General features: G+C 41.4%; 1 protein-coding gene across 1 annotated transcript in view; it reads right to left on the bottom strand.

Moving 5' to 3' along the window:
- GINS2 (GINS complex subunit 2) overlaps positions 1–15693 on the bottom strand; it is a 35507-nt gene extending 19814 nt beyond the window's left edge. Inside the window, exons 1-2 of the mRNA XM_070451441.1 lie at positions 15511–15693; positions 15171–15285 (exon numbers count right to left, since the gene is read on the bottom strand). Coding sequence (XP_070307542.1) covers positions 15171–15285; positions 15511–15600 — 205 coding nt within the window. The 5' untranslated portion in view covers positions 15601–15693. The remainder of the gene's footprint in view (positions 1–15170; positions 15286–15510) is intronic.
- Between the last annotated feature and the right edge of the window lie 706 nt (positions 15694–16399).

Here is a 16399-nt window from a genome sequence, read left to right as displayed (position 1 = left end):
CCTAAAAATAACATAACACTGTTAATCAACTTCACTCCAATGAAAAATACAAATGAAACCTCATTAAATTCAAGAGGTTTTGCACAGCAAAGGAAACCATAAACAAAACAACAAGACAACCCACAGAATGGGAGAAAATGTTTGCAAGTGATAAGACTAACAAGAGACCCATCTCCAAACTTGACAAAGAGCTCATGTAGCTAAAATAAACAATCCAATCAGAAAAATGGTCAGGAAACTTAAACAGACTTTCTCTAAAGAAGACATACACACGGCCAAGAGACATATGACAAGATGCCTAATATTGCTAATCAGAGACATGCACATCAAAACTATAATGGGATATCATCTCACACTGGTCAGAATGGCCATCATCAAAAAGTCTACAAACAATAAATGCTGGAGAGGGCATAGAGAAAAGGGAATCCTACTGCACTGTTGGTGTTAATACATGTTGGAGAACTTATGGAGAGCAGTATGGAGGTTTCTCAGAAATCTAGAAACAGAGCTATTGTATGATCCAACAACCCCACTCCTGGGCATATATCCAGACTAAATCCAAAAAGATACATGTACCCTATATTCATAGCAGCACTGCTTACAATAGCTGAGACATGAAAGAAACCTAAATCTCCATCAACAGATGAATTCATAGAGTGGTACATATATACAATGAAATACTATTTAGCCATTAAAAAAAGAAATGATGCCATTTGAGCAACATGGATGCAATTAAAGATAATCATACTAAGTAAGTACATCAGGAAGAGAAAGACACATACCACGTGGTATCAGTTACATGTGGAATCTAAAATATGGCACAAATAAACCTATCTACAAAACAGGAACAGACTCACATAGAAATCAGACTTCTGGATGCCAAAGGGAGGAGGGGTGGACAGGTACAGGGGTGGACTATGAATTCTGCATTGGTTGATGCAAGCTATTAATTTAGAATGGATAAATAATAAGGTCCAACTGTCTCACACTGGGAACTATATCCAACCTCCTGGGAGGAACCATAATGGAAAAGAATATTTTAAAAATGTACACACAAGTGTGCACGTGAATAACTAAGTCACTTTGCTGTACAGCAGAGATGAGCACGACACTGTTGATCATCTATACGCCAATTTAAAAAGTGAATGAAATAATTTCCCTTGCAGCAACATGCATGGACACAGAGATTACCATACTAGGAGTGGTAGACCAGAGAGAGAAAGACATGTATCATATGGTACTGCTTACATGTGGATTCTATAAAAAGTTATAGAAATGAACTTGTCTGCAAAACAGAAACAGACTCACAAACTTATGGTCGGCACAGGGGAAAAGTGGAGGGGAAAGAGAAATTGAGAGTTTAAGATTGATATATACACATTACTATATTTAACATAAATAAGGACCTAGAGTAAAACACAGGTAACTCTGCTCACTATTCTGTAATAACCAAAATGGGAGAAGAATTTGAGATGACATACAGTATGTGTATCACTAAATCACTATGCTGTATACCTGAAACTAAGACAACACTGTAACTCAACTATATACTCCAAGAAAAGATAAATATGATCAAATGAAACCCAAAAGCCTATGCACAGCAGAGAAAACCATAAGGAAAATGATAAAGCCCACAGAACAGGAGAAAATATTTGCAAATCATGAGATAGACAATCTCCAAAACTGACAAAGAGCTCAGGCAGCTCAATATCAAAAAACAAAGAACCCCATCAAAATATGGACAGGAGATCTAAAGACTTTTGTTCAACACACCGATGGCCACAGGCACATGAGAAGATGTTCAACATCGCTAATTGTAATAGAAATGCAAATGAAAACTACAATGAGATTATCACCTCACACTAGACAGAATGGCCATCATCAAAAAGTGTACAAACAATACATGCTAGAGAGGATGCAGACAAAAGGGAACCCTCCTATACTGTTGGTGGGAATGTAAATTGATACAACCATTGTGAATAATAAATCTACCATATGACCCAGCAATCACACTATGAAACACATACTCTGAGAAAACCACAATTCTAAAGGACACATGTACCCCAATGTTCATTGCAACACTATTTACAACAGTCAGGACATGGAAGCAACCTAGATGTCCATCAACAGATGAATGGATAAAGAAGATGTGGTATATACATGCAATGGAATATTACTCAGCCATAAAAAGAATGAATTTGAGTTAGTTCTAGAGAATTAGATAAACCTAGATCCTGTTATCTTCACTTACTTGTGAAGTAAGTCAGAAAGAGAAAAACAACTATTGTACATGAACACATGTATATGGAATCTAGAAAGACAGTATTGATGAACCTATTTGCAGGAATGGAACGGAGACACAGCTGCACAGAACGGGCTTGTGGACACAGCGGGGCTGGGGGGACAGTGGGACAGGAGGAGCAGGCAGCACCAGCATACACACACTGTCACGGATAGAGCGGGTGACTGGTAGGAAGCGGCGGTAGGACGCAGGGAGCCCAGCCCGGCGCTCTGTGATGACGCAGAGGGCGGGGGAGGGGAGGGGAGGGGGGCTCAAAGGAGGAGATACAAACATAACAACGGCTGGTGTGCACTGTTGTGCAGCCCAAACCAACACAACATTGTAAAAATTTAAAAACAAAAAAGATAAAAAGGAATTTATTTACAAAACAGAAACAGACTCACAAACTTATGGTTAGCAAAGGGAAAAAGGGGAAGAAAGAGAAAAATTGGGAGTATGGGATTGACATATACACATGACAATACTTAAAATAGATGGCCAACAAGGACATACAGTATAACACAGGTAACTGCTCACTATCCTGTAAAAACCATAATGGGAAAAGAATTTGAGAAAGAGATACATGTATGCATGTGCATGCTAAGCTGCTTCAGTTGTGTCCAACTCACTGCAACCCTAAGGATCGTAGCCCACCAGGCTCCTCTGTCTATGGGATTCTCAGGCAAGAATGCTGGGGTGGGTTACCATGTCCTCCTCCAGGGGATCTTCCTCAACCAGAAATCAAACCCACGTCTCTTGCATTGGCAGGTGGGTTCTTCACCATTAGAGCCACCTAAGAAGCCCAATATGTATATGTATAACTGAATTGCTATGCTGTAAATCTGAAACTAACACAACACTGTTACTCAACTACATTTCAAGATCAAAACTAAAACCAAAAATAAACAAATACGACCAAATAAAACTCAAGAAGTTTTTGCACAGCAGAGAGAACCATACGGGAAATGACAAGACAACCCACAGAATTGGAGAAAATATTTGCAAATGAAGTGACCTGCAAGGGCTTAATCTCTAAAACTTACAAACAACTCATACAACTCAACAACAAAAAAGCCCAAACAACCCAATAAAAAAATGGGCAGACAGTCTCTCTGGTGGCTCAGTGCTAAAGAATCCACCTACCAATGCAGGAGACACGGACTCGATCCCTGATCTGGGAAGATGCCACTCGCTGCACAACTAAGCCTGTGCCCCGCATCTGTGCTCCAGAGCCTGGGAACAGCAATGACTGAGCCCATGAACGGCAGCCACTGCAGCCTGAAGCTCCTACAGCCTGGACTCCACAGCCAGAGTGGCCACTGCAGCGAGAAGCCCGTGCGCCACAACTGGGAAGGAGCCCCCGCTGCCCACAGACAGACAGAGCCCGTGCAGCAGTGAAGACCCAGCACAGCCAGAATAAATAAATTACATTTTTTTTAAAAAGGGCAGAAGAAGAAAAAAAAAAAAAAAAAAAGGGCAGAAGACATAAATAGACATTTCTCCAAAGATGGCACAGACAGATGGCAAAAAGCACATGAAAAAGATGCTCAACACTTTAATTATTAGAGAAATGTAAATCAAAACTACAATGAGATATCACCTCCCACCAGTCAGAATGGCCATCATCAAAAAGTCTACCAACAATAAATGCTGGAGGGGGTCTGGAGAAAAGGTTACACTCCTACACAGCTGGTGGGAATGTAAATTAGTGCAGCCACTATGGAGAACAGTATGGAGGTTCCTTAGACAGCTAAAAAAAGAGTTAGCATATGATCCAGGAATCCCAATCAAGGTCATTTATCTGGAGAAAACCATGGTTCCAAAGGTCATGCACCCCAGTGTTCACTGCAGCCCTGCTTACAGTACTCAAGACATGGAAGCAACCCAAATGTTCACTGACAGATGAAAGGATAAAGAAGACATGGTGCATACACACAACAGAATATTACTCAGCCATTAAAAAGAATGAGATTTGCAGAAACATGGATGAACCTGATTATCATATTATGTAAACTAAGCCACACAGAGAAAGTCAAATACCATATGATATGGCTTATATGTGAAGTCTAAAACAAAAAAATACAAATGAATTTATTTACAAAATAGAAACAGACTCAGAGACTTAGAAAACAAACTTATCATTAGCAAAAAGGAACAGTGGAGGCGAAAACTGGAAGTATGGAAATGACGTACACACACTACTATATTTAAAATAAATAACCAACAAGGATCAACTGTATAACAGAGGAAACTCTGCTCACTATTCTGTAATAACTGAAATGGGAAAATAATCTGAACAAGTGTAGATACAGGCATATACACAACTGAATCTGTACACTATGCTGCAGACTAACAACTTTATTTTAACTAAACTGCAATAAAAGGTAAGAACTAAAAGTCAAAGTAAACAAATGGTCCATAATTAAACAAAAGCTTTTACAGAGCAACAGAAACCATAAACAAAATGAAAAGACAACCCACAGAACGGGAGAAAGTATCTGCAAATGATTAGACCCACAAGATATCAATCCCCAAAATTACAAGAGCTTATGCATCATAGCTTGATATAAAAATAAACAATCGAATTGCTTAAAGGAAGAAGACTCCAATAGACTTTTCTCCAAAGAATATATACAGCTGTGCAAGAAGCACACGAGAAGAGCTCAACATCACATAATTATTAGAGGAAAGCAAATCAAAACTAGAATGAGGTATCACCTTCCATCTGTCAGAAAGGCCATCATCAGCAAGTGTACAAACAATAAATACTGGAGAGGGTGTGGGGAAGAGAACCCGCCTAAACTGTTGGTGGCACTGTAAGCTGGTGCAGCCACCATGGGAATCAGTATGAAAGTTCCTCAGAAATTAAAACTAGAGCTATCATATGATCCAACTATTGGGCATATGTATGGAAAAAACTATAATTCAAAAAGTTACATGCACCCTATGCTCATAGCAGCACTGCTTACAACAGCTGAGACATGGAAGAAACCCAAACACCCATCAACAGATGAATTCATAAAGATGAATTCATACATATTTATATGGTAAATACATACAATGAAATACTACTCATCCATAAAAAAGAATAGTATGATGCCATCTGCAGCAACATGGATGGAACTAGGCATCACCAAACTAAGTTGAAGTAAGTCAGGACAAATATCATATATCGGTTATATGTGGAATCTAAAATATGGCATATCCTAGAGAAGGAAATGGCAACCCACTCAGTATTGTTGCCTAAAATCCCATGGACAGAGGAGCCTGGTGGGCTACAGTCCATGGGGTCGCAAAGAGTCTGACACAACTTACTGACTGAGCGAACATGTGTACACACAAACAGGGTTACAGAATAGAAAGTAGATATGGCATCATCCTTAATTTTTCCATATTTACATGCAATTAAAATGTAGAAAAAGGTGGGAGAGGAGATGGAAGTGTAAGTGATAATCACCCATATCTCTAAACCTGCAAGTCCAATTATATTGTGAGAACTTGAAATATATGATTAAAAAAAAAATCCAGTGTGTGTGCAAATATACTGTGTATTTAAAATTTTTCCCTAGCTTTGTGTGAGGAGAGGATAGAAGCAATAGTATGTTTGGCACAAGGTTTCCTTCTATTTTTCAAGTGTTTTTTTTTATGTGTGCCAATTTTTTAAACTCTTTATTATACATCAGTTTCTTTGTATAACTTGTGAGTTTCATGTGTTTTGTTTTATTAGGTAAATATCATTATAAATAAACTTATTTATAAATAAAAAAAAAATGAAGTTGTTACAATATTGTTTGCTTTACATTTTGGATTTTTGGCTGCAAGGCATGCGGGATCTTGGTTTCCTGACCAGGGACTGAACTCCTACACCACCCCCCCCCCACCCCCCCCCCACCCCCCCGCACTGGATGCTGAAGTATCAACCACTGCATCACCAGGGGAGTCCATGGCAAGTGGTTTCTCAAAGCTGTTCTCCATTAAGACAAAACAAGCTGAGAGGGCCCATCTGAGTGTGGGGTAGGGAAAGCTTAACTAAGCCTGAAATATCTTGTCCCAGAAATAAGAATGTGCTCAAAGAATGATAGTGACATAATAAAAGGACAGAGAAGCCAGCCCAAAGGGGCCAAATTTGAAATAATTTTAGTATTAAAGTATACAGTAAAAAAGTTGGATTTAACCAATTGCATAAAATAAAAATCCATGAGTTTCTTCTAATATAAATAAATGCATACATACATACATAAATAGATGTGATGGGCTCTCTTTTACAATAAAATGACAGCAAAAAAGTATAGCAGTAGATCAATGGGTGCAAAAACTGCTGGGTAAGAATGTGACAAGCAAATGGATCAAAGCTAAGTTCATCGATTTCAGGCAATCTGACGTCATGTGCCTCTGTTTCTTTTTGGAGCACAGCGGCTTTACAATGCTATTAGCTTCCACTGTACAGCGAAAGGTATCAGCCACGCTGTGCTCAGTCGTTCAGTCACGCCCAACTCTTTGCCACCCCACGGACTGCAGCCCACCAGGCTCTTCCGTCCATGGGATTCCCCAGGCAAGAATACTGGGGTGGGTAGCCATGCCCTCCTCCAGGGGATCTTCCCGACCCAGGGATCGAACTCAGGTCACTTGCATTGCAGGCAGATTCTTTACCATTTGAGCCCCCAGGGAAGCCCAAGAATACTGGAGAGGGGAGCCTAGCCCTTCTCTTCCTGACCCAGGGATCCAACCAGGGTTTCCTGCATTGCAGGTGAGATTCTTCACCAATTGAGCTACCAGGGAAGCCTGAATCAGCTATATGTATACATATACCTTCTCTTTTTTTGGATTTCCTTCCCACTACATGCCTCTTGATATAATGCAATGAGGAGGCCCCAACATCACTTCCCAGGCATCTCTGCTAAAAATGTATAACCTGAATCTAATTCTGAGGAAATGTGAGGCAAATTCAAGCTGAGAGACAGCCTATAAAATAATTGCTGTACCCTTAAAAATTTTAAGATCAATAAAGACAAAGATTGAGGAAATGTTCCAGATTAAAGGAGTCTATAGAAAAAGAACAGTAAATCCCTTGTGGGACTGTGAACTGGATCCTGAAATGGAGAAATAATAGCTGTAAAGGACACCAGTGGGACAATTTAAAAATCTGAATATGGAGTGTGGATTAGATAATAATATTGCATCAATGTTAAATTTCATAATTTTGAGAATTATACTGAAGCAATATAAGAAAATATTCTTGCTCTTAGAACTACACACATTGTGTACTACTAAAGGTATATACTGTCTCCAACTTACTCTCAGTGATTCAGAAAAAAAAATAACATGCCTATACACAGTTTGGCAGATGGAAGCTGGTGAATCTGTGTAGAGGGTACATGGATTTTGTTTACAGTATTCTTACAACCTTTCTGTAAGTTTAAAATTATGCCAAATAAAGAATTATAAACACCTAAAAAAATAAAATATGGCACAAATGAACCTATCTACAAAACAGAAACAGACTCACACAGAGAAGATCAGACTTTTGATTGCTAAGGAGGAGGGGTGGAGGGGGGAGGGAGTGGATAGGGAGTCTGGGTTGGTAGATGCAAACTGTTACACTTAGAATGGATAAACAACAAGGTCCTACTGTTTAACACTGGAACTATATCTAACCTCCTGGGATAAACTATAATGGAAAGGAATATTAAAAATATATATATAACTAAGTTAGTTTGCTGTGTAGCTGAGATGGCACAACATTATAAATCATCCATACTTCAATTAAAAAAAAATAGTGATATAATTCCATTTGCAGCCACATGGATGGACCTGGAGATTATTAAAATAAGTGAAGTAAGCCAGACAAAGATACAAATGAACTTATTTATGAGACAAAAAGAGACTCATAGAAAAGTGGAGGGGAAAAATAAATTGGGAGTTTGGGACTGACATAAACACACTACTATATTTACAATAAATAACCAACAAGGATCCGTAGTATACCAAAGATAACTCTGCTCACTATTCTTTAATGACCAAACAGGAAAAGAACTTGAGAAAGAGACATACGTGTATGTATCACTGAGTGACTGTGCTGTGCGCCTGGAGCTAAGAGCAATGCTCTTCAACTGTACTCTGATAGAAAATAAAAATTAAAACCAAAAATAAATGAGACCAAACGAAACTGAAAAGCTTTTGCACAGCAGAGGAAACCATAAGGAAAACAGTAAGACAACGCACAAAATGGGAGAGAGATTTGCAAATGATGAGACCAACAAAGGATCAATCTCCAAAACTGACAAAGAGCTCATGAAGCTCAATACCAAAAAAATAGACAACCCATCAAAAAATGGAAGGAGACCTAAACAGACTTCTGTCCAAAGAAGACACACAGATGACCACAGCCACATGAGAAGATGCTCAACATCACTAATTATCAGAGAAATGCAAATCAAAACTACAATGAGATATCACCTCACACTGGTCAGAATAGTCATTATCAAAAAGTTTACAAACAGTAAATGCTGGAGAGGGTGTGGAGAAAAGGGAAACCTCCTACACTGTTGGTGGGAACAAACTGTGGTGCCGAAGACTCTTGAGAGTTCATTGGACTGCAAGATCAGAGCAGTCAATCCCAGAGGAAATCAATCCTGAATATTCACTGAAAGTCCTGATGCTGAATTTCCAATACTTTGGCCACCTGATGCAAAGAGCTGACTTCTTGGGAAAGACCCTGATGCAGGGAAAGATTGAAGGCAGAAGAAGGGGCAGCAGAAAATGAGATGGTTAGATAGCCCCAATGGACATAAAGTTGAATAAACTCTGGGAGATAGTGGAGGACAGAGTGGCCTGGTGTGCTGCAGTCCATGGGGTCACAAAGAGTCAGACATGACTTAGTAACTGAACAACAGTCACTACGGAGAACAGTATGGAGGTTCCTTAGAATCTAAAAACAGAGTTACCATATGATCCAGCAATCCCACTCCTGGGTACATATTTGGACAAAGCTATAATTTAAAAAGATACATGCACTGCTATGTTCATAGCAGCACTGCTTACAATAGCTGAGACAAGGAAGAAACCTAAATGTCCATCAACAGATAAATTCATAAAGAAGATATGCTACATATATACACCAGAATATTACTCAGCCATGAAAAAGAATGAAATAATGTCACTTACAGCAACATGGATAGACCTGAAGATTATCATACTAAGTGAGGTAAGCCACACAGAGGAAGGCAAATATCACATAATGTCGCTTATATGCAGAACTGAAAAACATGCAAATAGACTTATTTACAAAACAGAAACAGAGTCACAGACTTAAAAAACAAACTTACGATTACCAGTGGCAAAAGGTGGAGGGAAGGGATGATTGAGAGTTTGGGATTGAAATATACACACTAAAATGTGTAAAACAGATAACCAATAAGGACCTACTGTACAGCACAGGGAACTTTCAATAATCTCTAATAGCTTAAATGAAAAAAGAATTTGAAAAAGAAAAAATACAGGTATATGTATAACTGAATTACTCTGCTGTACACCTGAAAATAATATAACACTGTTAATCAACTACACTCCAATGTAAAATAAAAACAAAAAGAAGACAACCCACAGAATGGGAGATGTCTGCAAATGATGTGACCAACAAGGAATTACTCTCCAAAATTTACAAAAAGCTCAGGATGCTTAATAGCATTAAAACAACCCAATCAACTAATGGGCAGAAGACCTAAATAGACATTTCTCCAAAGAAGACAGATGGCCAAAAGGCACTTAAAAAAATGTTTAACGTTGCTGATTATTAGAGAAATAAAAATCAAAACTACAACAAGATATCACCTCACACCAGCCAGAATAGCTATCATCAAAAAATGCACACACAATAAATGCCGGATAGGGTATGCAGAGAAGGGAACTCTCCTACACTGTTGGTGGGAATGTAAATTGGTGCAGTCATTCTGGAGAACAGTATGGAGGTTCCTTAAAAAACAGAGCTACCATATATATGACCCTGCAATCCCACTCCTGGGCATATATCCAGAGAAAAACATGATCCTAAAGGATACATGCACCCCAATGTTCACTGCAGCACTGTTTACAACAGCCAAGACACAGAAGCAACCTAAGTGTCCATTGAGAGAGGAATGGATAAAGAAATGTTATGTATGTACTAGGAATATTACTCAGCCATTAAAAAGAATGAAATAATGCCATCTGTAACAACATGGACGGACCTAGAAATGGTCATAGTGAGTGAAGTAAGTCAGACAGAAGAGAAATATCGCACGGCATTCCATATATGTGGAATCTAAAAAGAAACGATACAAACAAACCTACAAAACAGAAAGAGACTCACAGAGAGAGAACTTATGGTTGCCAGGGGGAAAGAATAGTTAGGGAGTTTGAAAAAGACATGCACACTCTGCTATATTCAAAACAGATAACCAACAAGGACCTACTCTATAGTATATGGAACTCCACTCAATGTTATGTGGCATCCTGGATGGGAGGGGAATTTGGGGGAGAATGGATACATATATACAGATGGCTAAGTCACTTTGCTGTCCACCTGTAACATCACAACATTGTTAATCAGTTATACTCCAATACAAAATAAAAAGTTAAAAATAAATAAATAAAATAGATAACCAACAAGGACCTACTGCACAGCACATGGAACTCTGCTCAATAGTCTAATAGACTAAATGAGAAAAGAAATTTAAAAAGGGTAGATATATGTATATGTTTAACTGAATCACTTTGCTCTTCACCTGGAACTAACACAACATTGTTAATCTACTATACTCTAAGGTAAAATCAAAAACAAAAAGGACCTCATTAAACTCAGAAGCTTTTGCACAGCAAAGTAAACCATAAAAAGACAACCCACAGAATGGGAGATGTTTGCAAATAACATGACCAACAAAAGATCAATCTCCAAATTTTGCAAAGAGCTCATGCATCTCAATTAAAAAAAAAAAAAACACCCAATCAAAACACAGGCAGTCTAAAAAGACTTTTCTCCAAAGACAACATACAGATGTCTACTAAGAGGTACATGAAAAGATGCTCAATATCACTAATTATTAGAGAAATGCAATCAAAACTACAATGAGGGCTTCCCTGGTGCCTCAGCGGAAAAGAATCTGCCTGCCAATGCAGGAGACACCAGTTTATTCCTCGTCCAAGAAGATTCCCATATGCCTTGGAGTAGCTAAGCCCATGCTTCGCAATGTTGAGCCTGTGCTCTAGAGCCCGAAAATCATGACTAATGAGCCCACGTGACTCAACTCCTGAAGCCCGAGTGCCCTATAACCTGTGCTCTGCAACAAGAAAAGCCTGCACACCAGAATGAAAGAACAGACCCGGCTCGCAGCAACTGGAGAAAAGTCCATGCAACAAAGAAGATCCAGGACAGTCAAAAAATAAATAAGATAAAAAAATAAAGTTCTTTAAAAAAAAAAAGAAAAAAACCTACAATGAGATATCACCCCACACCAATCAGAATGGTGAGCATCAAAAATTCTACAAAAAATAAGGACTTCCCTAGAGGTCCCAGTGGTTAAGACTCCAGGTTTCCAAAGCAAGTGGCATGGGTTGGACCCCTGGTTGGTCAGGGAACTAAGATCCCACATGACATGACATACAGCACAGACAAGAAAACACATTAAAAAAAAAAAAAAATCTACAAATAGGGGCTTCCCTGGTGCCTCAGTCAGTAAAGAATCTGCCTCCAATACAGGAGACCTAAGTTCCATCCCTGGGTCAGGCAGATCCCCTGGAGAAGGAAACAGCAACCCACTCCAGTATTGTTGCCTGAGAAATCCCATGGACAGAGGAGCCTGGCGGGCTACAGGCCATGGGGTTGCAAGAGTTGGACAAGACTTAGCCATGAAGCCACTCATATACTTTCCTAAAACAGAAGTCACAATAAAATGCTTTTTTTAAAAAAACTACAAACAATAAATGCTGAGGGTGGGAAGAAAACAGAAACCTCCTACACTATTGGTGGGAATGTAAACTGGTGGAGCCACTATGGAGAACAGTATAGAGGGTCCTCAGAAAACTATAAAAAGAACTACCAGGATTCTGCAATCCCACTACTTGGCATCTACCTGGAAAAACACTCAGTTCAAAAAGATACAAGCTGGTTTCTATGTCTGCGTCTCCACTGCTACCCTGCAATCAGTTTATCAGTACCATCTTTCTAGATTCCATATACATGTGGTTAAGATATTTGCTTTTCTCTCTCTGACTTAAATCACTCTGGCTAAATCATGTTGATGTATGGCAGAAATCAAACTAACATTGTAAAGCAGTTATCTCTGAATTAAAAATAAAATAATTTTAAAATATAAGAGAAAAAAATAATAATAATAAAATATAAGAGGAAAAAAAATGCAAACTAAAAAATAAAGGTAGAGGCCTAGGGCTTCCTTGGTGGCTCAGTAGTAGAGAATCTGCCTGCCAATGCAGGGGACAAGGGTTCGATCCCTGGTCCAGGAGGATCCACCTGTGGCAGAGCAACTAAGCCTGTGCACAACTCCAGAGCCCGTGCTCTAGAGCCCGGGCGCCGCAGCGATGGGAGAAGCCACTGCGATGAGAGGTCTGTGCACAGGACTAGAGAGTAGCCCTCGCTTGCCGCAACCAGAGAAAAGCCTATGCAGCAATGAAGACCCAGCACGGCCAAAACAGTGAGTGAGTGAAAGTCGCTCAGTCGTGTCTGACTCTTTGCGACCCCATGGACTATCCATGGAATTCTCCAGGCCAGAACACTGGAATGGGTAGCCTTTCCCTTCTCCAGGGGATCTTCCCAACCCAGGGATCGAACCCAGGTCTACCCGAACTGCAAGTGGATTCTTTACCAGCTGAGCCACAAGGGAAGCCCCCAAAATACTGGAGTGGGTAGTCTTTCCCTTCTCTAATGGCTCTTCCGGACCCAAGAATCGAACCAGGGTCTCCTGCACTGCAGGCGGATTCTTTACCAACTGAGCTATCAGGGAAGCCCCTGACACAGCCAAAAATAAATACATAAAAAACTAAATATGTTAAAAACAAAAAAAAAAGACTTCTCTGAAATTTGCGTTTTTTATAAAAACAAAAAATAAATTGTTTTTTGTAAAAAAAACAAAAAAGATACAAGTGGGACTTCCCTGGAAGTCCAGTGGTTAAGACTCAGAGATTTCACTGCAGGGGGCTAGGGTTCTATCCCTGGTCAGGGAACTAAGATCCCATATAATGCACAGTGCAGCCAAAAATAAATAAATAGGGACCTCCCTGGTGGCCCAGTGGCTAAGACGCTGTGCTCCCAATGCAGGGGGCCTGGGTTTGATCCCTGGACCAGGAACTAAATCCCACATGCTGCAATTAAAATATCCCTTGAGCAGCCAAATAAACAAATAATAAAAAAATTAAAATAAATAAATAAATAAATAAACACATGTACGCCAATGTTCACTGCAGCCCTGTTTACAATAGCCCAGACGTGGAAGCAAAGTAAGTGTCCACCGACAGATGAATAAACAAGATGTGGTGTGTATACACACACACTGGAGTATCACCCAGCCATTAAAAAGAATGAAATAATGTCACTTGCAGCAACATGGATGGACCTGGATATCATCATGCTAAGTGAAGAAAACCAGACAGAAAAAGACAAATACTAAAAGCACAAGCAACAAAAGAAAGAGTTGATAAACAGCACTTCATTAAAATTTTTAAACACTGTGTGTCAAAGGACACTATGAAGAACATGTAAAAACAACCCATAATATATAGGAGAAAATATCTGTGTATCATATAGGTGACACATATTTTTTAGATTCCATATGGGGAATCTAAAAAAAAAATGATACAAGTGAAGTTATTTACAAAACAGAAACAGACTCAGGCTTAGAAAACAAACTTTGAGTTAGGAAAGGGGAAAGGTGGAGGGGAGGGATACATTGGGAGTTTGGGACTGAGATATACACACTATCATATTTATTATTTGTTAAATTTGAACTTTTGTATTGCATGTGTGCCTGCTTAGTTGCTTCAGTCGTGTCCAACTCTTTGCGACCCTATGGACAATAGACCAACAGGCTCCTCTGTCCAAGAGGATTCTCCAGGCAAGAATACTGGAGTGGGTGGCCATGCCCTCCTTCAGGGATCTTTCCCACCCAAGGGTCAAACCCACATCCCCTGCGTTGCAGGTGGATTGTTACCTACTGAGTCACCTGGGAAGCCCCATTTGTACTGAGTTATAGCCAATTAACAAACAATGTTGTGACCGTTTCAGGCGAACAGCAAAGGGACTCAGCCATCCGTATACATATATCCATTCTCCCCCAAACTCCCCTCCCATTCAGGATGCCACATAACCTTGAGCAGAGTGCTATGTGCTGCAGGAATGTGTCCTGCTAGATTTAAAATGGATAACCAACAAGGACCTACTGCATAGCACATGGAACTCTGCTCAATATTCTCTAATAACCAAAATGTAGAAAGAATTTCAAAAAAGAGTAGACACATGCACATATACCTGAATCACTTTGCTGCACACCAGGAACTAACACAACGTTGTTATTCAACTAATACTCCAATATAAAATAAAAACCAGGGACCTTTCCTGGTGGTCCAGTGGCCAAGACTCCAGCGCGCTCCCAACGAAAGGGACCCAGGTTCAATCCCTGGTCAGAGAACTAGATACCCCAAATCACAACTAAAAGACCCTGCATGCCTGCAACTAAGACCTGGTGCAGCTAAACAAATAAACAAAAAATAAAATGAAATATTTTTTTAAATAAAGCGAGTGGAAATAATATTACAGTGAAAACCTGAACTACAGTTGGTACACACGCCCCCTAAAGGGCACCCCGTCTCCCAACCACTCGCGGGGCCCGCTCGGCGTCCTCACCCACGTCCATCCACTCGGGCGGGAGCAGCCGACACTTCTGTCTCTGCTTCAGGTTGACCGCCAGCCACAGAGGAACCTGCACCGGTAGGCCGGGGTTGAAAGGCCCCAGGTCGCCCTGCAAACATAAACGCACATCCCGTCACTCACAAGTGTAGGGCTTGGACCTCCGCCGTTCACGGGTTGACGCCCTGCGCGGTCTCGGCCGGCCCCGCGCCCCGCCGCCCATCTGCACAGGTTTCCCAGCCCCGCCCGACGACACCTGCGGGCCCTGGGCCCCGACAACCCCGGCCCCCGGGAGCGGGAGCCCACCAGAGCGAGCCGGAGGCCCGGCGGTTCTCACCCCGATGAGGTAGATCTTGTCCAGGCTGAAGTTCGGGATGATGGTGACCAGCTCCTTCTCGGCCAGAAACTCCACCTCCGCTGCGTCCATGGCGTCGCCAGCTTTCGACCCGGGACTCGCCGCCGCCGCCTCAGATCCCTCAGCTTCCGAGAAAACACCGCTGTGTCCGCCGCTTTCCCGCCACCGCGCAGAGCCCGCCCCCTGGCCGGAAGGAGCCTCGGCCGGCCTATAGAAAGCCGGCGCTCTAGGTGGGACGGCGGAAGGCGGGGAGAGCGACTGTTACGAGCCCGCGGATTGGCGAGCTTGAACGTGTCGGCAGTGGGTCCCGCCCCCCTCGCGGTAGGCCCCGCCCTCCCTCGTGTCCGGTCCCGCCCCTCCCGTGCACAGCTCACCTGGAACCGCCGGCTCACCTGCACCTAGAAAGGCCCTATGTGTCCCTTCACGAGCCCCGGGCGCCTGCGCTCACACACTGGGGTCAAACTGGGGGTGGGTAGGCTTCGGGGCCGGCAGTTGTTCAGTGGCTCAGTCGTGTCCGACTCTGCGACCCCATGGACTGCAGCGCGCCAGGCTTCCCTGTCCATCACCATCTCCCCGAGTTGGCTCAAACTCATGTCCATTGAATCGGTGATGCCATCCAACCATCGCATCCTCTGTCGCCGCCTTCGGAGCCAGGAGTTAATGCATATAATTGGTCACGGTTGTAACCTGGCTACACAAACGCGGGACCCCACCCCACCGACCCACCCACCCAAGCAGAGTGAGGGAAGGCGTTGTTTCCTTTAAGTTAACAATCTGATGGCCTCTCTGTACACGGGATAACATCTATAAAAATGTAGATTCCTTCATTGCACCCACATATTCCAATTCAGAAACTGCTGGAGGAAAGGCT

The sequence above is a fragment of the Odocoileus virginianus genome, chromosome 20 (genome assembly GCF_023699985.2).
Source record: "Odocoileus virginianus isolate 20LAN1187 ecotype Illinois chromosome 20, Ovbor_1.2, whole genome shotgun sequence".
In the NCBI taxonomy this organism is placed as follows: Eukaryota; Metazoa; Chordata; class Mammalia; order Artiodactyla; family Cervidae; genus Odocoileus; species Odocoileus virginianus.
This window is presented reverse-complemented; position numbering and strand designations above follow the sequence as displayed.